Raw genomic sequence first — 19,118 nt, forward strand, 5'->3', positions numbered from 1 at the left:
ACTTTGCAAATGCATATCTGACAGGGGGCTTTGTTTATGTGTGCTAAATGACCCTCACTACAAATTAAGTAACAGTATGTCATTACTTAAATTTTTATTTCCATTAATACTATTCAATTAGCCAAGCCATTGGAAGCACAGAAACATTTGTTTAAAGCCTGTACTCAACAGTAAAGTATCATATACTGAAACATTATCAGCAAATACTTTGCAGTTGAATATAGAGCTTATTTTTCTAAGTATAGGACATATTCCTTCCACAGCCCAAGTGCATCAGTGATGTGGCTGCAGATACTTGGGTTTGGATGGGAGCAGAACAGAAAGACTACATATTCATGTAAACCACCATAAACAGAACTGTCTGAAACTGAAACTGAAATGGATAAACTTAGTCTGATTTCTATAGTGAAGGATTATATTCCTTGTCTTTTTAAAATTTGCTTTATTTGCACACCATTGTGAATTGTCAACAGACTCGGTTTTTAACTTCTTGCTGTGTGTATGGATATTGCAGATGAAATCCTGGACATACTGAACATGAGAAAGAAAGACAACTCTGATTGATAGTAGTGAAGACTTCAGTTTTACTTTACCTTTCTGCACATACAAGAACAGTACCATGAGCACAGTCTGAAAAGAGGCTCTGAAGATAATAAGGAGCATCTAAAATATGAATACTGCCATGCAAAAAACTGTGAGGCATATTTCTATGACACAGTCTCATTTCAGATTCATTTTCATTCCTTGTCAGTTATTTTCCTGTGCTTCAGCGTATCTGATCATTTAGTTCTTGCTGTTTTAAGTGGGCATGGTAGCTATGCAGCAGTAGGAATATTTGGCTTTGCCTACTAGATCCTGTATTCCTCCATATCGAAAATTTCTACTTCTTTTCAGTTCTTAGCTTAACTTTTCCTTCTCATGCTGTGGTCTCTTATTTTCAGCACATTTCTGAAATGTCTTTCAAAAGCAGAGAAAAGATCTGTAATATATTCTCAGTCTTCTTTAGGTTGGAAAGAAGAGAGAACTAGAGACAGCAGCACAGGAATCTGTTAACAAAAGAAAAAATAGGATGTATAACTGGATGTTGGGAGGGAAGGTATAACAAAACAAACACAGTAGAGACATGGCAAAATGCAACTGAGTAGGTACAGCTATGAATGCTGCTTATAAGTTACGTTTTCCATATAAACTGCCAAACATTTTAAGTATGGTTTAAGAGAGAACTGTTCTCTTTATCATGCAGCAATTTAAACACAGACTTTGCAATCACATTATCTGGTGTTTTCCAGTGAACCTGAAACCAGGATATCTAGTGGACCAAGAGCTCCAAAGTGTAATCATTCACTTGTGTGCTTGCTTACAGTTAGATCCTGGTAGCACAAAGAACTAAAATAACAACTTATTTTTTCTGTTTTGTCTTTAGTTTTAAGAAGCAATGGTGGATGTTGCAGCTTAGAACTGTAGAAGCTACACAGCTTTATTTGCAACCTTTGAACCAAAGTACTGTACAGTTCTGGCCTGAGTCTCTTTTGCCATTTTTGGAAATTATCTTGTTTTGTTACAAGAATGATTTAAGTTGCAAGTGCCATAAAAGTTCACCAAAGTCCAGACCAACTGTACTGGAAGAAGGTTTGTTCCTTAGAAAGATCTTGTCAGCATTCAAAATTCTGTGCTTTGCACTTTTCATCCTTTATTCTTCTGCCATTCATGTGCATAGGGGTGTGTGGGAGGCTGATTGTTTTTCCAAACTAGACGTAATAAAATGAGATTTTTTCTTCCTCCCCAGATAAGTGGCCAGCCTATTACAAAAATTTTTTTCAAGTATTTTTAAAGGTGAATGGACACAAGCCACGGCTTAGCTTAGTGACCTTAGTGATCTGATGGAACAACAATAACACTCTGCTTCACACTTAAAGAAACTTAACATAAAAGGACTGCACTTGTTTCTGTTATTCCAGTGTGTTGGACAATGAGGATTGTTTTCTGTTTAACCTGATCTCCAAGGCATAATTTCCATTGGCTTTAGGCAAAGGACAAACACACCTTAATGGAGAGAAGGGCAAACAGAATAATTCTGTAATTATCGAGTATGAAATAAATGCGTTTCCAAGACAGCATCACCTCATTAAAACTAAAATACCATGTTGTTTTTTAGTTCATATTTTCCCTCAAGCCTTTTCTAGTTCATATCTGTTCGTCTGCAGTTGGGGTGATTGATAGCCGTTAGTCAAATCCAGTAACTGTATCGGTTTGTGGTTGGAGATGAGTGGTAAGTGCCAGGCCATTCACTTGTGGTTTTCCTTCTAGCTTCCAACTGTGCCAGACTTTCAGTCAGAGGAATAGATCTGTTGGTAAGGGAAACTGTTGATAAACCATAGAAACCAAAAACTGCCACTACCCATGACAGAAAACCAGAAGGGAACCCCGAAGCAGTGGTACAAAGTCCCACAGAAATGGTGTTAGCTGACCAAGTTTAGTTTGACTGTTAGGTTCAGGTGGGGGGGCGTGTCAGGCCAGGCAGTGGCCAAGGGACCGGGACCCGGTGGCTCTGGGCTGGCAGCCAGTGGCCGCACACAGCTCAAGCCCAGATGGGACCTGACAAGAGAGGTCTCCTCCTGGAAAGCCTCCCATAGCTTCTTCATTGTAAGTGGCGCAACACTAGTCTGAAATCCCCCTGAACACATAGTCCTTAAAAATATATATGTTCCTCAGAGGTGCAACGTTCCAGTCTGTGACAATCTGAATTAGTCTGGCCAGAGGTCAGAGGAAATGACCTCGTGGTTAAGAGAAAGACCACAACATGTCAGTCATGATGTAGGTATTTGTAAATCCTTGGTATTAACATTATAGCATTTGTAACGAATATTTGGAAATGCAGCTGGCAGCAGAAACATCTGGATCTGAGCTGTGCTAGGCACAGCTGCTGGCCAGTTGCTGTGAAGGTGCACCACCTTTGTGTCTTCTGGAGCATCTCAAAGACAAGTTCATGCCTGTGATAAGCCAGAGCAGCCTGAGGGCTGCCTTGGTGAGACCCCCAGCTGCAGATTGTTTCTAGCAGTCACTCCACCAGCCAGGGAACAGGAGAGAAGCAGAGCAGTGTCATCCGTGCCCCTTGCTCTCTAGCCTGAAGAGGGATAGCCAGCTGTACACTGCCCAAAGACTTTCCATTTGAAAGGGTCTCCTGGCTCTTTCACACAGCTTCCCTCTGCAGGAACTTGGCTGAGAGAGACTTTGCTTTTTGCCTAGAGTTTGGCCGAGGGAAGCTCTGTGTACTTTTGTTTGACTCGTAATACAACTAAACATGGTTTTTATTTACTTTTCTCTTTCATAGGAAAATGGCTACAAAAAGGTATTTAAATTCCTGGGATTCTTTCCTGGACACTGGTGCACTCTGGAGAGGGGATAAAAAGACTAGACTTTAACCGTGATTCATGTTGCTGAGTTCCCAAGTGTGGAAGATTTTTTTCCAAATTAAGTGTCTAGTCAGACATTTTGATCTGGGCAGCCTTTAGTGAGTTTTCTGTGTTTGATTGTCCAGAAAAGGAATCTAATAATTGACTACCATTGGTCAGTCATAAAGACAGTATGTACTAGTGGAGAAGTATATAGGACAAATCTGTCTCGTCTTTTTCAACAGCTTCAGACTAGCACTTCTCCATATGTAATTGGTCACCAAGGCTGTTAGATGTTCTTTCCGCCTAAGAAAACTCCATAAATGTGCATGAGAGAAGTGGAAAGCAGACAGACCTAACGGAACATTCAATCTCTGGAGTTTTAAAACAGCTAAGGATAGCAGAGCAAAATGTAACAGCTTTCTGAGATGTTGTACTACTTTGTACCAAGTAAATAATTGGCTGTGAGAGGAGACCTCAAAATGTCAATGAGAAAGGAAGAAGTTTGGTATTTAGATTTCTGGAAAACAATTTCTCCAAGGGAGTCATGGTGCTCAAAGGCAGCTCCCCACTGCCTCTGTGGAAAAGCTTACCTACGCTGCAGGGTTCAGACCACTGCAGAGAACTTGCCAGGTGGTCTAGGAGTCTGTGCGTTGTCTGTAGTTGCAGATGTCAAAGACCTAGATATAGAGTCCTAACTTGGTGAGGAAAGGGAGGTGGCCACAGCCTCTCCTGCGTGCATGTGCCACCTGCCACAGAGCAGCACGTGTTACCCACGTGTAGCTGGAGCCCACCTTTGCCATCAGGGGGCTGGTGTTGGCAGGATACAGCTCACACTAAGTCACAGTAGTTCCTGTCCCTTCTTCCTTCAATTGAAGCCAGAGTTCGCCTTGTGCTATGAAAGCACGTGTTGTTGCATTGCTTCTAACTTTTGTTTGCACAAGGCCTGTGGCACTGCCATTACATTTGCTTGCTTGCTCTGCCTGACCTGCTGGCCCTGTATAAATGAGTCCAGGTGAGACACAGCCACCATGGTATGCTGACTGCTAGAGACAGAGCCAGGATTTGACAAGTAGAGAGCTCTTGGTGTCAGCATGTGACCTGCCTGGCTGCTTTCCTATGCTTATGGCATGCTTCGTTTTGCAGTGTTTTAGGAACCATCTGTCTGGCATGGTCAAACCATGTGACTTCTTCCAGAAATGCATACATAATTTGCTCTGCTTTCCTTTTATAGATGCACTGAATGCATTCTGTCCAGATGCACCTCTAAGAAAAACTCTGAGTATTTCTTCTTTTACTTAAATATTCTCCATATTCATAGCTTCTCTCGTAACATATCTAAGTTTGCCAGTAGTAAGTGCTTTTGGAATATAGACATTTGTCAAATAAGAATTTCATCCAAGGGATTACTTCATTTCCACTCATTTATTCTACTGAGCTGGAGTAAATTGGCATGAAGATTCAGTTACTATTGATTTTTTTCACTGAGTCTGAATCAGTTACCTAAAGGTACATGACTCAATGAGCTATATCATCCAGAATTTCACCAACTACAGTGAATTATCAGATATTTTTTATTAGATTATGTCCACGAAACAGGTTTTATGATTATGTCAGTACAGCATACACACTGTTCTATACAATCGAATAATTTTTTAAGTGCTCTTTATATCCAAATAATTTGAGAGCAAGCTTTCAGCATCTAAAGAAGTATACATAGCAGGAGATTTTTCTGTAATGTTTCTATCTGTAGCTGTTAAATTAAGCCTGTTTGGCAGTGCTGAATCATACTGTACTGCTGTAAGAATGAAGATGCTCAGTTAAACCTAGATCTCATCAGACCATTAGCAATGAAAGAGTACAGGTACAGAGTCAGAACCGTATTCTAGGTGGGTGTCCTACCCACTCAAGCATAGAAACAGTCTTGCTTGCTTCTCTCTTGCCTTGGAATCATTTTTCCATTCCTGAGGAGTAATTGCAAAAGGAGAGGTAGGTGTTGCTCATCTCCTAGATCTTCTAAGAGTTTGATTTTAAGGGAATTTTGCTGGAAAGTGCGAGTGGATTTCAGAGAGGGCCCAGACTTTTTAGCAAACTCTTTATTTTTGGCAAACCTGCCAGCCACAAATGTATGAAAAGCAAGGCGTAAAATGGCTTACCATGGGAAGAGGCTTTTACTTGATTATTCACTTACTCCAGAAGAGGATTCTGGGTTTTTTCTTTAATTCTGAACAAATTAGGGGTTTTTTTTCTGTAATGGCAGCCATCTCCATCTGGATCTTGAGCACTACTCCTTGTAGTGCGCATGAAGGTGTTGAACACTGTGGTAATGTGGGGACAGAAAAGTTCAGGATACGGGGTGATTCAAGGAGCTACATGTGCTCAGTACTTCAAGGACTGAGGAAGTGTTCATTCTGTAAATACAGAGTTGTGTGCTCTTCCAATTAATATGATGTCAAAAGCCAATAGAGTTGTGCCACAGACAACACAAAAGCAAGGCTTCTGGTTCAGTAATGGCAAAGGAGAGACAACAGCATCAAAATCGTTGCAAAAATAATTTGGGGAGCCTTGCAACACACAAATCTGGAGCACAAAATGTGCTGCTGCTGCATAGAGGAGGGTGGCATCTGAGCAGTGTCACCACCTGGAAGTTAGGTTTTGGGTTTTAAACCTCTTTAATATAAAAATTAACTTACTCTTTCCTTTGGTCAGGATTCAAGTGGGGAAAAAAGATTTTATGTGAAATCACTAAAAGCTGAATAGGATAAATAACCAGCGAGCTCCTAATAGGTGAACTCAGATTTCTATGCACTGTTATGGGCCAGTGAATGTAAATTTCACAGCTTCTCAGCTTGAGTACAGTGTATTGCATGGGATGAAGTATTGCTTAGGGCAAAGTTGTGTCTAGTTTAACTGGCCTTTTAAAACTGTATCAGTTTTCCTTGCATGGTTGCTGTACATAACTTCCTACCTTAAATGCTTATCTCAAGCTTTTCTGCAGGTGTTTATTAATTCACTGTAAGCCAGCACAGCTGCTAAAAATTAAGTATTTTCTTCACACCATCCTTCTAATCCACTTTCATCTCTTTTGACACTCAGACTCAGCAGCTGGGGAAAAAGGTTGATATTGAAATTTAAACTCTGCTCACATAACAGTTTGCCATTTAGTACTGAAATGTTTTCCCTGCCTTTTTTGTCTGAAGGGTTGTAATCCACTTGCAGAGTTTTTTTCTGGCCAAGAGGGTTTTATTACAGATGAAGGTGATGACACATATTAGTTGTGGGTGGGCACAGTTCGGATGTTTCAGGTTTATCTGAAAATTTAGAGAGGCTTAGAGCCACAGGTGCCATTAACACCTAATATGGAGGCAAATAAAGTGGTCACAAATCAAAACATGTACTTGATGCAACACAGGAGTAGCTGAAGGCCACATGGAGAGAAAACCCAAGGATTCTCTTAGCCTTTAATGTTTTCTCAGAAGGGAAAAAAAAAGCTCTTTTTCTTAGATTTCATTCTGTATTGAGAATTTTATGTTCTAGATTGAGAACATCTTTGAATTCTATGTTTCCCTTCAAACATGGGAATTTGACACCTCTTGAAGCTCCCTTCTCTGAAGTCTCACAGAGTGCCCATGTGCAGCCTCCATTACCTCATTGTCACGTTGTCACTATACTACTGCAGCTGATAGAAAAGATTGACTTTCAGAATTTCTCTGATGCTTTTGTAGTCAGATACTTGCTTTTTTGCCTTACTCTTCCCAGTTCTAGAGTCTATTGGTGGGGTTTTTTTAAAGTTAGACTAGTAATTTAGTCAAATAGATGTACCATTTTCTGTGTAACTCATAATGGTGAAAATAAAACATCATTTATGACATCCTTTCCCATTATTGTGTATTAAGTATTTAGAGTATAAGTTCTTTTATCTATACAGTATATTTTAGTCTGTGAAGATCCTTGCTTAGCATTACTAAGATAGAGATAAAGCCCTGGGAATGCATGTGTGGATGGTAATTCACTCAGTATCTTTGGGCAGATTGAAAGAACCAGTATGTATGGTACATGTGTTCCGTAACTTTCTTCTCCCTTTGATAAGGAAGAATCAGAGGTAGGTAAGAGTTAGTTTCCTTTGGGCAATAATTATGTGTGCATAGTCTTTCACCTGATACAAGAATGATAACAAGGTTAGACATTTGGTTTAAAAGAATGTATTCCAAGAGAAGTCAACCTAATGGCACAAAACATCTTAGCCTAAAGCTTTACTGTGAAAGCAATCTGATTGAACATATCCAGTGTGTAGAACATTACTGAATTTTAGTTAGACAGCCTCAGACTTTAAAACCTGTTCTATATCCATGACCTTGATTAAAACTTGGCCAGCATTAGAGGCACTCTCGAGCAAAGCCCATTTTAAAAGGGGTTTTTACATCAGTAAATATGGTAAATGTCAACTGATGAGCTTTCTCAAAGTAATCTTGGAATTGCAAGTAAACTTGTGGAACTACAAAAAAATTAATTCTGTATCTCTGAAAACTGATTTGAATAGATTTTCAGTGAAATTTCATAGAGGATAAAGGAGTAGACACTTCATGTAGAAGACTGCTTTCATTTCATTTACGTAATTGATAAAGACTAGGAACAGACTGAAACTCCTCTTGCTTGCCTTGAAGGTTGGTCTTTTGCTGTGACAGAGATGTTCTAAAACCATTTCTTTGAAATACAGCATTAAAGAGCATCTTCATATTCTGGCTAAAATGTGTCATTTTGGAGTGCTGTCTGCTAGATCTTTAAGTGAGGAGTAAGTTATGAGTGAAATGAAAGAAATGGTGAAAAACAGTGCTCTGGAGGGAGGATATAGATCTGTTCAAGGAAACTATGGGCAAATTTGTTCACAGGCATGAGGAGTTCTGCACGGGCACACACACACTGCCTGCACACAGTGTCCTGCACACTGATTGGCACCATTGCTTGTTTGATGGAACAGGAGAGTGAGGAGCCCTCTTGGCTCCTATCCTTCCACATAGGACAGCCTTTATATAATCCATACCTCAATTATTGCCTTCAAACCCCACAACTGAGTTGCACAAGAAGGCCAAAGCTGTGTAACAGTTTTTAAAGAGTGCATGTTTAAAAAGGGGATATGAAATAAATTCATGAAAGAGAAGAGAATGCTTCAAACTAAATTAGTGATTGTGGGAAGACTGTGACCATATCGTATGTGTCATATCAGTATTTCTTTCTGATGCTGCTTTCAAAAGGCAGAAGCCTGCAGTTTAGTTATGTCATTAAATTTCAAACTGATGATGGACAAGTAGATGTAATTTAACTGTGCACAGTGATGAGATGGGTGTTTAATACACAGATAGTTCAATCATATTGCTGGTAGAACTGTCAGTACAAACAAAAGAAATGCTTCTTTTTCCACACTGAGCAGAGACCACACTTCCATTTTTCCAAGGTCAGTTGTGTATGTATTTACAGAATTTGCTTCAAACGTTGGGACAGTTTTCAAGGTGCCGCTATTATATCATGCTTCCTGAGCTGAGATAATAACCCTTAAAGCCCTAGTGAAATAAACCTACAAATCTTGTGGGGAAACAAATGTCCACAGATAAGACAACTGTGACGTGCGTGCTGAAAGAGTAAGTGAAGGACGCTCAACCTATCAAGGCTCTTCTATTTCAAAAAACAATGTTCAGTGATGAATTCTCAAGCAGTTCTGCCCAGGAACAGATGAGATCTGCCTATGCTACAGCATATTCTGGTCAAAGATAATATCTACACTTATCTGACTTTTGGGAACTTATATGTGTGGGTATATATATATGTATAGACATACATAATGTATGTATCCTTCTGTTGAAGCATGATTTTTTTCTTAGAAGAGGTTTGAAACCAGATCTCAATTGGCTTGAACCTGGGGTCATTGATGTCTGTGATAAAGCTCCCTTTTATGTCAGTGGTGGGGGACAAGGCCCATGATTGTGCTCCAAGGCCACCTGGGACTATGCTTACATGAAAGGTTTCAAGCAAATTTTAAGCACCCAGAAAAAGATCTTCCTTTGCCAGTTCTTAAGGAAGCTTTGAAGATGGTTATGTTTTCCCTTACTTATGGAGATCATTATGTATATTGGATCAACTTCACTCTACACAGTAGGATTGCCCTGCTTTGATCATAAAGCTGTACAGGGTGCCTCTGTTTGGTTTCCCTTTTACTAACATTTCCCTTTCAGTTGCCCCTACAAAGGGAACATGCGTGTCCATCTGAAATTGGGTCCTTCCTTGTTCACTTCTGTCTGCACCCAGCTCTGAAAGCTCTTGGTTTTCTCAGTCCAAGAAAGAAATCCTGTATGTTTCTTACGAGCTAGACTATATGTGCACTTGGGGGCCAGAATATTATCTTTATTTCTAGAACTAATTTACTTAATTTTAAATAGCAATGGTGAGCAAATTCAACACACTACATAACTGGAAGTTCACAAAACTACCTCTTTTTGTATCTGTTTCTGTCTACTGGGTGGCATGAGAAACTCCAGGGAAAATAATAATTGTTGCAGGTTTTAATGCATTAACTGTGGTTCTCATAATAGTTCAGTACTGAGATAGCCCCATCTAAGAGCTCTTATTCATGATTGTGATACTATCATACTTGAAGAATGATAGATTTTTGAATGAAAGAAATTAAGCTTTTAAAGACTAAAATGAGAAACTCAAGATGGCTGATCTGGTTTCTGTCAGATTTTAGCTGAAGAGTATTTCCTCAGTTGTAATGTTTTGTCTATGTCATCTTTCTTCTTACATATTGGAGGAGAGAAGATAAGTTTCATAAAAGTTTCGAGAAATTTATGATCAAGTATAATAACCTCTACATGAAGTAACTTCTTCCTATGCAGTGTCTGGCACCCACCCACACAAAGATATTATTAGAGGGAGAGAGAGAAGTACAAGGAAATGTTAGGTTTAAAATGAGAACTCTGAATTACACAACAGCTGAGGCAAGTCACTTGTGACTGGAAGTGGGTAACTGTCCAGAGCATGAAATGTTGTCAGCATGGCCTGTTTTCAGATCAAAGTTTTATATTGTACCTTATTCATCTTACATACCAGAAAGGCCAATGATCTTCATCTTTAAAAGGTGATACATTTTTTTTTTCTTTCTTTACTTTCTCTTTTCATACTGTAGTACGGACTTGTCCAGGCAATTTGTCAAAGAGAAGCAGTGGTAGGAACAAGAGTGGCTAGGAGTCAACTCAGAAATAATCCCTCTGAATAAAGGTTTCCACAGGACAGTCCAGATCATGTTATTTCTAGTCATCTCATAATTTCAGTTTTAGGTCATGTTTGGTTTTAATTCTTAAAATGAAAATATTTTCTTCATAACAAGTAACTAAGAATCTGACAGATTATTTACCAGATATTCACATTTTGTAATATGAAAAGAAAAAAACCCAGCCCATCCTTTTAATATATCTCTGACTATGTAGTTTGGCAGGTTTCCCATGGCATGATGCAGGATTCCTTGGCAAATGTTACTTGGCTTTAGCTTTTTTAATTTCTTCACCATCACTTTGTTGCTGTTATACACATAGACATACAAACTCCTAAACTTAACTGCTACAACACAATCAGATTCTAAAATTTCATGTACGTCTTCCATAAACTGTTGCTATAGCATTTCTCTTTACATTTTTTTCTTCACTATGTCAAATAGTCATGGATTTTCAACACCTCCCTCATTTTGTATAATGCCTTCAAAGCTGCAGCTACCTGTTCTGAATTCATTGCTCTTCTTCCCAAAACGACTTCTTGGCATCTTCTCAACCAGAGTGTCTAAGCCCCACTTGCCCAAAAATCAAGTTGTACCTTTCCCGCCCATTATGTTCTTCTCATTTTAGGGAGTTCTTGTAGGACTTGCCTGAGTACACATGGATCACCAGTATACAGGCTTTTCACTAAGAATATTGTATATATTCAAGTTAGTAATTAGGAGATTATCCTTACCGTTTTTCTGTGATAGCAAGGAAGGGGATGGAATTCCTAACTGCTGTTGTCACCACAGTGAGCAAATGAACTAGCAGAAAGAATCCAGGTAGTTATTTTGGAAGTTATTTTCTATGTCTAGCTTTGGAAGCACTTGTATTGGCAACTCCAGAACTGTCATGAGAGCTCAGTAATATATTTTGGTCAGAAAGTGAATTTCTTACTTTGTTTTCACTCTTCAGTACAGTTTTTCTTCACGTGACCTTTCTTCCATGTGTCCATTTTACCAGTGTCAAAATTAAAAGATAGTTTCCAATCAGAATGTCACTAATTAGTTCAAAATGTCAGTCACTGTCAAGAAACCTGCAGAAATCTTTTCCTGTGCATGTGGTTTTATTAGATTTTTTCCTTGTGTCTGCATTGTAGTTTGACTAGAACAGTGCATATCTTTAATTCCTATCTTCATGAAAATTCTAACTTTCCTTATGAAAAGATTTAGATTGTCTTTTCTTTGTAGACCAAAGACTGAAACTAAAAGCTAGAAATACTGTGGCCAGTTTACAGTTAAAACTCATTTATCTCTTGGATGTCATTGCATTTTCATTGTATACAATACTTTAAGAACTGCTTTGGCATGTCCATAGAGTTGCACCAGGGAAAATATTTTCAGGGAGACTTGCTTAGGAAATGTTTATATCTCAGTTTTTACTGAGTAGCACAGACATGAAACAAAATGTGTATAAAATAAAGTACTCAAATTTTCAGACACTAATATGCAGTTCAGATAGAATATTCAGTGAAGGTGGAACTCAGCATGAGCGTGAACAAAAGCATGAGCCAGGTCATGGACAAGAGAAAAAGAGCCTAAAGCTGGTAAATGGTTCAATCTAGTTTGTTCAGCTATGTATAAGCATGAGAGCCTTTTGGCCAGAAAGCTAGTGGTGCAAGCCCTTTTAAACTTTAAGCAAATGGTAACTTTTTCAGGATTTGTGAGGTTTTCCTTTGCAACTTTATGTTGTGATCCATATTTTTATTTCTGTACTATCACAGAATCACAGAATGGTTGAGATTGGAAAGACCTCTGGGTATCTTCTGGTCCAAGGCCCCTAGCTCAGGTAGGATCACCTAGAACTGGTTGTCCAGGACCGTCTCCAGATGGCTTTTGAATGTCTCCAAGGTGGGAGCCTCCACAACCTCTTCGAGTAACTACGCCAGTGCTCGGTCAGCCCCACAGTAAAAAATTGTTTCCTTATGTTCACAGGGTGTTCCTGTGCTTCTGTTCATGCCCACTGCCTCTGGTGCTGTCACTGGGCACCACTGAAAACAGCTTGACTCCATCTTTTTTGCACCCTCCTTTTGGTATTTATATATATAATCCCCACTGAGATTGTCTTCTCTAGGCTAAACAGTTTCAGCTCTCTCAGCTGTTCCTCATATGTCAGATAATCCAGTTCCTTAACCATCCTCATGGCCCTTTGCTGGCCTCTCTCCAGTACATCCATGTCTGTGTTGTACTGGGGAACTCAGAACAGGACTCAGCACTCCAGGTGTGGCTTCACCAGTGCTGAGCCAGAAGGGAAGGATCACCTCCCTCAACCTGCTGGCACTGGTGTTCCTCATGTGGCCCAGGAGTTATGTGCATCTTTGTGTTGGACTGACATACAAAACAGTAGATAGATTTATCCTGTGGAAATAGTCACAATGCAGACTCACAGGTAATACCATTTAATTGTGCAGCTGCACATTTTGAACCTCAGGAACTAAGGTATTTACTGGCTCAGGAGGAGTTTATTTTAGCAGCACTGGGTAGTAATGCAATGCTTCCATCATATCTTCATATCTGTATGCTAAGGGCATTCTGGTCCTACAGTAGACACAAAAAGGCTTTTCCTCCATACAGTGGGTGTCATTCCAGAGGCAGTGGATAATGGCCTAGCTCCAAGACCAGGAGAAGGAGTAGTCAAACAACACGGACACCTGCATATTCCCTGCAACATTTTCCTTGTTCAGTCTCCCTGGAAAATCAAAGAAGCAACAACGAACAAAAATGGGAAGCATCTGAGACTTTATGAGCAAACAGGGAAATTAAATGTCATAGGTGCACTCCAAATCTTTTTGTCCCATCTTCTTCCCTACTTGGTGTGTGTTTAGTAACAATAATGGTGTTGGAGCCTTCAGAGTATGGATTTTGTAGCAAGCAAAGTCAGGGTTGTTTAAGAGGATTGAGGAACCCACACAAAAGGCAAATAAATTCCCATGGATAGCTCTTTCATCCATTGGAATACCCCTCTTTCCTGAGATACATGTCCTCACAGATTTTAGGTGTTTTTTGAAGCCAGAGGACAGACTCACATCCCTTGCCATAGGACACAAACTCATCTCCATGCCTTTCCTGAAGAAAAAAAAGAAAGAATTCTACAAAATCAGGCTCCAGAGTTTAACCATTCTTATACAGATTATGATCACAGAGAGGAGAAAATATGCTCAAGAAAGGACTTCTGGATCAAGCTTGCATAAATAAACCTCAGGGAGTGAGTGGGTGTATGAGTCAAGTGAAAGATACCAAGAACAAAGGTGAAATTTTACTTTTCTGTGACTGCTGAGTATGCTTTCAATTCAAAGGTGGTGGGAGAGCTGATGTTCACCTTTAAGAATCTTTAAAAAATTGTCTTGAGGTGAAAGTTTTATGTGTAGTGGACTTGCAGAGCAGTCAAGTCATTACAAAAGAGTTAACTAGTGCCAAAATGTGAAATGAGAACTTCATACAGCTGCTGATTAGGGGAATCTATTTCCCCAATCATCCATCCAATATTCCAATTGAACCTCTAGCCAAAATTCATGAGGCAAATTTCATTATATTAGTGGTGCCTAACCTGGAGTTGGCATCCTGTTGTAGTCATGATGGTGGGATGGATAGGAAGCTGAAAGATGAACTAATAACACTTCATTATGATGAAATATCAAAGTATGTTGGAAGGTCACCTTGTGTTATATAATTATACTTTCAAAAGAATTTAAATTCTTGCTTTAGCCCTTAGTAAATTTGAGACAGCAGCAATGATGGGAAAAACCTTCCTTAAAAATCCCAAGAATTGTACTTGTTTTGGCATGACACTGCCTAAGGTGATTTGCAAACAAGGCTGCCTTTGCCAAGCTTTCACATTAATGCAGGGTTCAGCATACATTTTAAAACATTAAATACACTTTACATTTGCATAGATATGATTATTTGAATGTGTAGATTGTGTTAGTTTAAAGGGCCCCAATATTCTAATGCTGGAGCCGAAATTAAATTTCAAAGTAACTGTATGTTAGTAATTTCAAGCAGTATTTCAAAAAAATGTCTGAGGTCATATTGCTTGACTTTGGAGTCAAGAGTCTAAGAGTGTGTGTGCTGCCACAAACAATGCTAGGATTGTAGCTATTGAATGTTTTGAAAATCAGGCTCAAAACCTAGGGTGGAAGTAGATGCTCCTGTCTGAGTGGGTTAAGCTTTGGGTTTTCCTAGAAGCCAGTATTGCTATATACCTTAAAGCTTAAAAAAAATACAGAAATCCCGAAATATGAGTTGCAATGGTTTTGTCAAAGTAGCTATAGTTAGTAAATATCATGTGTATCTGGGAAGAAAACATCCCATGGTTTATTATTTATTCAGAATCAAAATAAATAAAGCCCTTTATGGACAAAAACAGGCTACCACATTTTACTCCATCTGATCAAATCTCATGTCAGATGGTTTCAAATCAGACGATTAAATTGTTCTCTCAATGTCCTTGCACAAAGCAGTTTGGAGTATAAGTTGATATGACATGACCTGGATGGCAGCACAAAAGAAGGAGGCAAAGTGCATGTTTAGTTCATCAAAGAACTGCATGTCTGCCAGTTTGCTGCTTTTTCATGATGGCCCAGATTTCTGCAGAGATTGTTATGTCTAACTAAGAAATGTCACAGTGCTCTGTGTCTACTTACTGTATTTGGAATGGACCCACAAGACAGGCAGTGACATGGAGCTCCGCTGCCTTTGTGAGAGTGTCAAGATGGAAAGTGTCATTTTTCATCATTAACTCATGGTTAGCAACAGGAGATCCAGATCCTACACCTGCTCCTACATATGGGCAATGAGAGGGGAAGGACCATAGCTGACTACTCCTTGTTGTCCACTGTAGATGGGAGAGATCTCCTCCTATGAAAAGCAGCAGTGAAATTATGCCTTTGGCTGTCACTGGTGTCAGAGACTTGTATCAGACAGAAGAGGAGTATGCAGAGAGAGGCAGGAGAGTGGGTATTTCTCTGTAACCAAAGACTGCCAGTGAAGGCATGGGATTATGCATTGTTCATCAGTCGCTGTGTCTCAGCTGAACAGTTTTAGAAACTGTAACCATGAGTTTACAACATGCACTGTACTTAGGGAGCCGTGATCCAGAGTAGAGGGGCAGCCTGACTATCAGTTGACCCAAGTTGCTATCTCAGTTTGCAGTGTGTGTGACTCGTGTTTCTTGGAGTAATCTACCATTTGTTGAACCAAAATGTACATAACATCTGTGGCCTCATCTTCACAGATCCCTCATTCTTGGCCGGATCCTTACTCATCTGTCAGTAAAATGTTGGAATATCTTGGGAGTTTGAACATAAAATTGCACTGTTGTTCACACCTTACCGAATTCAACACAAAGCTGGCAATACAGCCATACTGCCATACAAATCAGAATTTCATATTTTACATTGGCACTATGGGGTGATAGTATTTTATACATGATGAGTGAAAATATTTTAAATTTTACTGGAAAAGAAGAAGTGTGTCTGAAAGTATTTTTAGTCACTGTTTTTTTCTAAAAGCCTTTGGACATTCAGCCTAACAATTTGTTTCTTTCCTGAACATATCTTTATTTATGCAGCAGAAGTATTCCTCTACTTCAAGGTAAATTCTGTACCGTTTCACACCCCATTGTTTACAGACCTTCATGAATCCATTGTCATTTATTTGACCCCTTAGACCTAGGAGCACATTTCCAGTATACAGTAGGCAAGAAATTAAATTTTGAATTTATATTAATAATTAATCTCTAATTTTATTATGTTTTCACGAATTGCATGACATTCACTCTGTTTTTGTCTCTCTTAACGGTTGTTTTAGTGTTCTTTGTAGTGAAAACTATTTTGTTCATGATATAATTCATAGGACAGTATTAGTTGAGGGAAAATTATCTCATTCATGCAAAAGGGCACAATTAAATTTTCAAAAGTAGTGTATTCAAAAATATGTGTCATCTGTCCCCTTTTCTTACCAGTTTTAGTAGAAACTTGAAAGGTTCACTCACAGACTGGATAAAGCATGGAAGCAGAAGATCTGAAGTCTCAAAAAACCCCCACGTTTTCACCCTGCATTGGCAACTGTCAATGACAAATACAAATTTACATTCATTAAAGCAAGTCACATCCTAAAAACTTTTTTTTATTTTTTCAGACCACTCTTCCGTGGAAATTCAGATGTTGATCAACTAGGAAAAATCTTTGAGTAAGTAGTAACTAGTTGCCTTATGTCAGTATCTGTTTAACATTGAAACCCTATGAGATTGCTCTGCCATGTTTTTATGTAATCGTGTGACTAGAACAAAGTATTCCTAGAACATATTTCCTATTTCTGCCATATGCAACATGATATTTCCGTGTATTCTGTGTCAGAGTGGGAGGAGGAAGCAACATGGAATATAGTTCTGCAAAACTGACGGCCATCATCAGGAAGTTATGAGGTCTCTGGGTTTGGGCTTTTTAAGTCTCTTAAACATACTGTGCATGTGCCATTCATACATATTCATAAACAGTTAAGTCCAAGAGATTCTCTTCATGTAAACAAACACAGAGGTTTTATTTTTTGGTGATTTCTTCGTGCATTGCAGAAAACAACATTAGAATACATTAAAAGCTGAAATCTCTAAGATTATTACCAACAGCATCTTTGCAGAAAAGACTTCTGAACATCTGAAAATACATTAGCTTTTACACTGCATTGTGTAGCCTGTTAACAGTCCTTATTTTGGTCAGGAAGGTAACTATGAGAACAGAGGAAATATTTTAACTTGCTTTCTCAGAGATAAATTGACTTTATTTTAAAACCATTTTACAATTATATGAGTTTGTGTTTTTCAGATGTATCAGATAGGTTAAGGAGGTGGATAGACTCTAAACTCACTGAGCTAAAATATTTCTTGTCCAAAATTAAGTTATTGATACTACCAATATGATAATTAAGTAGGATTATATTACTGTTTTCTTGTAAAAGCTGTTCAGAGTAAGGGCCATTACTGTATTTTTAAGAGGCATTTTAAGAGGCATATTTTTAAGAGGCATACTTTAAGTAAATTTAAGATCTGATGTCCATATCATGTAGTTAGGAAATCAAAGCCGCACAGAGCTGGTACCAATCCAGAGACTGAATGTCTGTTTGCCTCTGCACCTCTGACTTCCCTTTCTGTATGGAGAGACTGCAGGGATCCAGGGATCTGGATGAAATAAGAAGTAGATAGCACAGAGAGAGAGAGAGAGAAGTATTATTCCAAAATGTTATTTTCTTGAAGATATTCCAAAGAGAAAATAGTAAAATTTCTAAGAAAGCTTAAACTGAACAAATAATGAATTTCTCAGTTTAACCATTTTTCCAGTTCTCAAATCATAACGGATCTGTTTCTAAGCTTTTTCATTATTTAATGTGGGGTTCCTAAATTGCAGGTCTTGATTTCACACAGTTGACTTCCCTTTCCTGCATACCATACCATGAGTATGTGACTCACTTGTGTGGTTAATTTGTCATGCGCTAAATAGCTCTTCCTGCCCAATCCAGAAAAATCAGTCCTTAAAGTTTCCTTTTTCTTCTTCTGCCAAAACTACTACTTTAGCCCTACAATATTCTGCTTTATTAAATGAAGACAGCTTTGATACATACAACGTATTTTGCAATTTAAAAAGACATAGCTGTGATTTCTTTCATTTGTGACATTTAAGGGGAAAATGAAAATGAACTGGGCTAGGATTAAATGCCTAGCTGCTAGTGGCAGCCTCCAACGGGGATCTTTCCATCCCTAGGGGCTGAGATTACCTGTGCAGAAAAGAATTCACTAAGAAAAGAAAATGCTGTGCTAAATTTAGAGGAAATTCCTTGTTGCACATCTACTTACAGAGAAGGTTTGGGTTTTCTTCTTTTGTACTGTTCTTAAATAGTTGAAAAGTTTCTGTCTTGGGTTCTGAGGGGTTATGCCAAGTAGTGTTTATTTTGTGTTTTCACAGCTGGAGAACCCCCTACAGTTAGGCATAGCTCTTCTTGTAGGAGGGTTGTTTCTTTCTACAGTAGTGACTCATTCTGGAGATCAATTTGGACAGAAGGAAGTTTCAGGATTTGCATGCAATCTGGGCTGATGCATTCTTTCAGATAATGCGGCTGCGGTCTGCCTTTGCTTTGCATGTGCATTGTGATTTGTCAGTAAAATTCCACTGGGTGTGAGGGTAAACGTAAATCCCTTGTAAATGTCCCAAAACATTCTCCTGCTTTTCCAGGACACTACCAGCATGTGGCATATCCTCATAGATTTTGCTAAACTGCTGTGGTTTGAGCAGATTTGTTTCCCATTGTGATCAATGGGAGTGGAAAGTACTCAGCATTTCTCAAGACCAGGCCTGAACCTTTGGCAGGAGGTGAAACTTACTAATACACTCCCAAACTTAGTCACTGAAGTGGTGGTGCCACCAGACCATTAGAGT

The 19,118-nt window shown here is 38.9% G+C and overlaps 1 protein-coding gene across 5 annotated transcripts in view; it reads left to right on the top strand.

Annotated features, from left to right (window-relative positions):
• Window positions 1-19,118, top strand: part of CDK6 (cyclin dependent kinase 6) — a 141,539-nt gene that overhangs the window by 105,442 nt on the left and 16,979 nt on the right. For 3 of the 5 annotated variants that reach the window (XM_048305533.1, XM_048305545.1, XM_048305537.1), the window contains exon 6: window positions 16,831-16,881. In XM_048305533.1, coding sequence (XP_048161490.1) covers window positions 16,831-16,881 — 51 coding nt within the window. Of the gene's footprint in view, window positions 1-16,261; window positions 16,285-16,830; window positions 16,882-19,118 lie in introns of all 5 variants that reach the window. The other 2 variants (XM_048305556.1, XM_048305563.1) reach the window with 2 other exon arrangements.

The sequence above is a fragment of the Corvus hawaiiensis genome, chromosome 1 (assembly GCF_020740725.1).
Source record: "Corvus hawaiiensis isolate bCorHaw1 chromosome 1, bCorHaw1.pri.cur, whole genome shotgun sequence".
Lineage (NCBI taxonomy): Eukaryota > Metazoa > Chordata > Aves > Passeriformes > Corvidae > Corvus > Corvus hawaiiensis.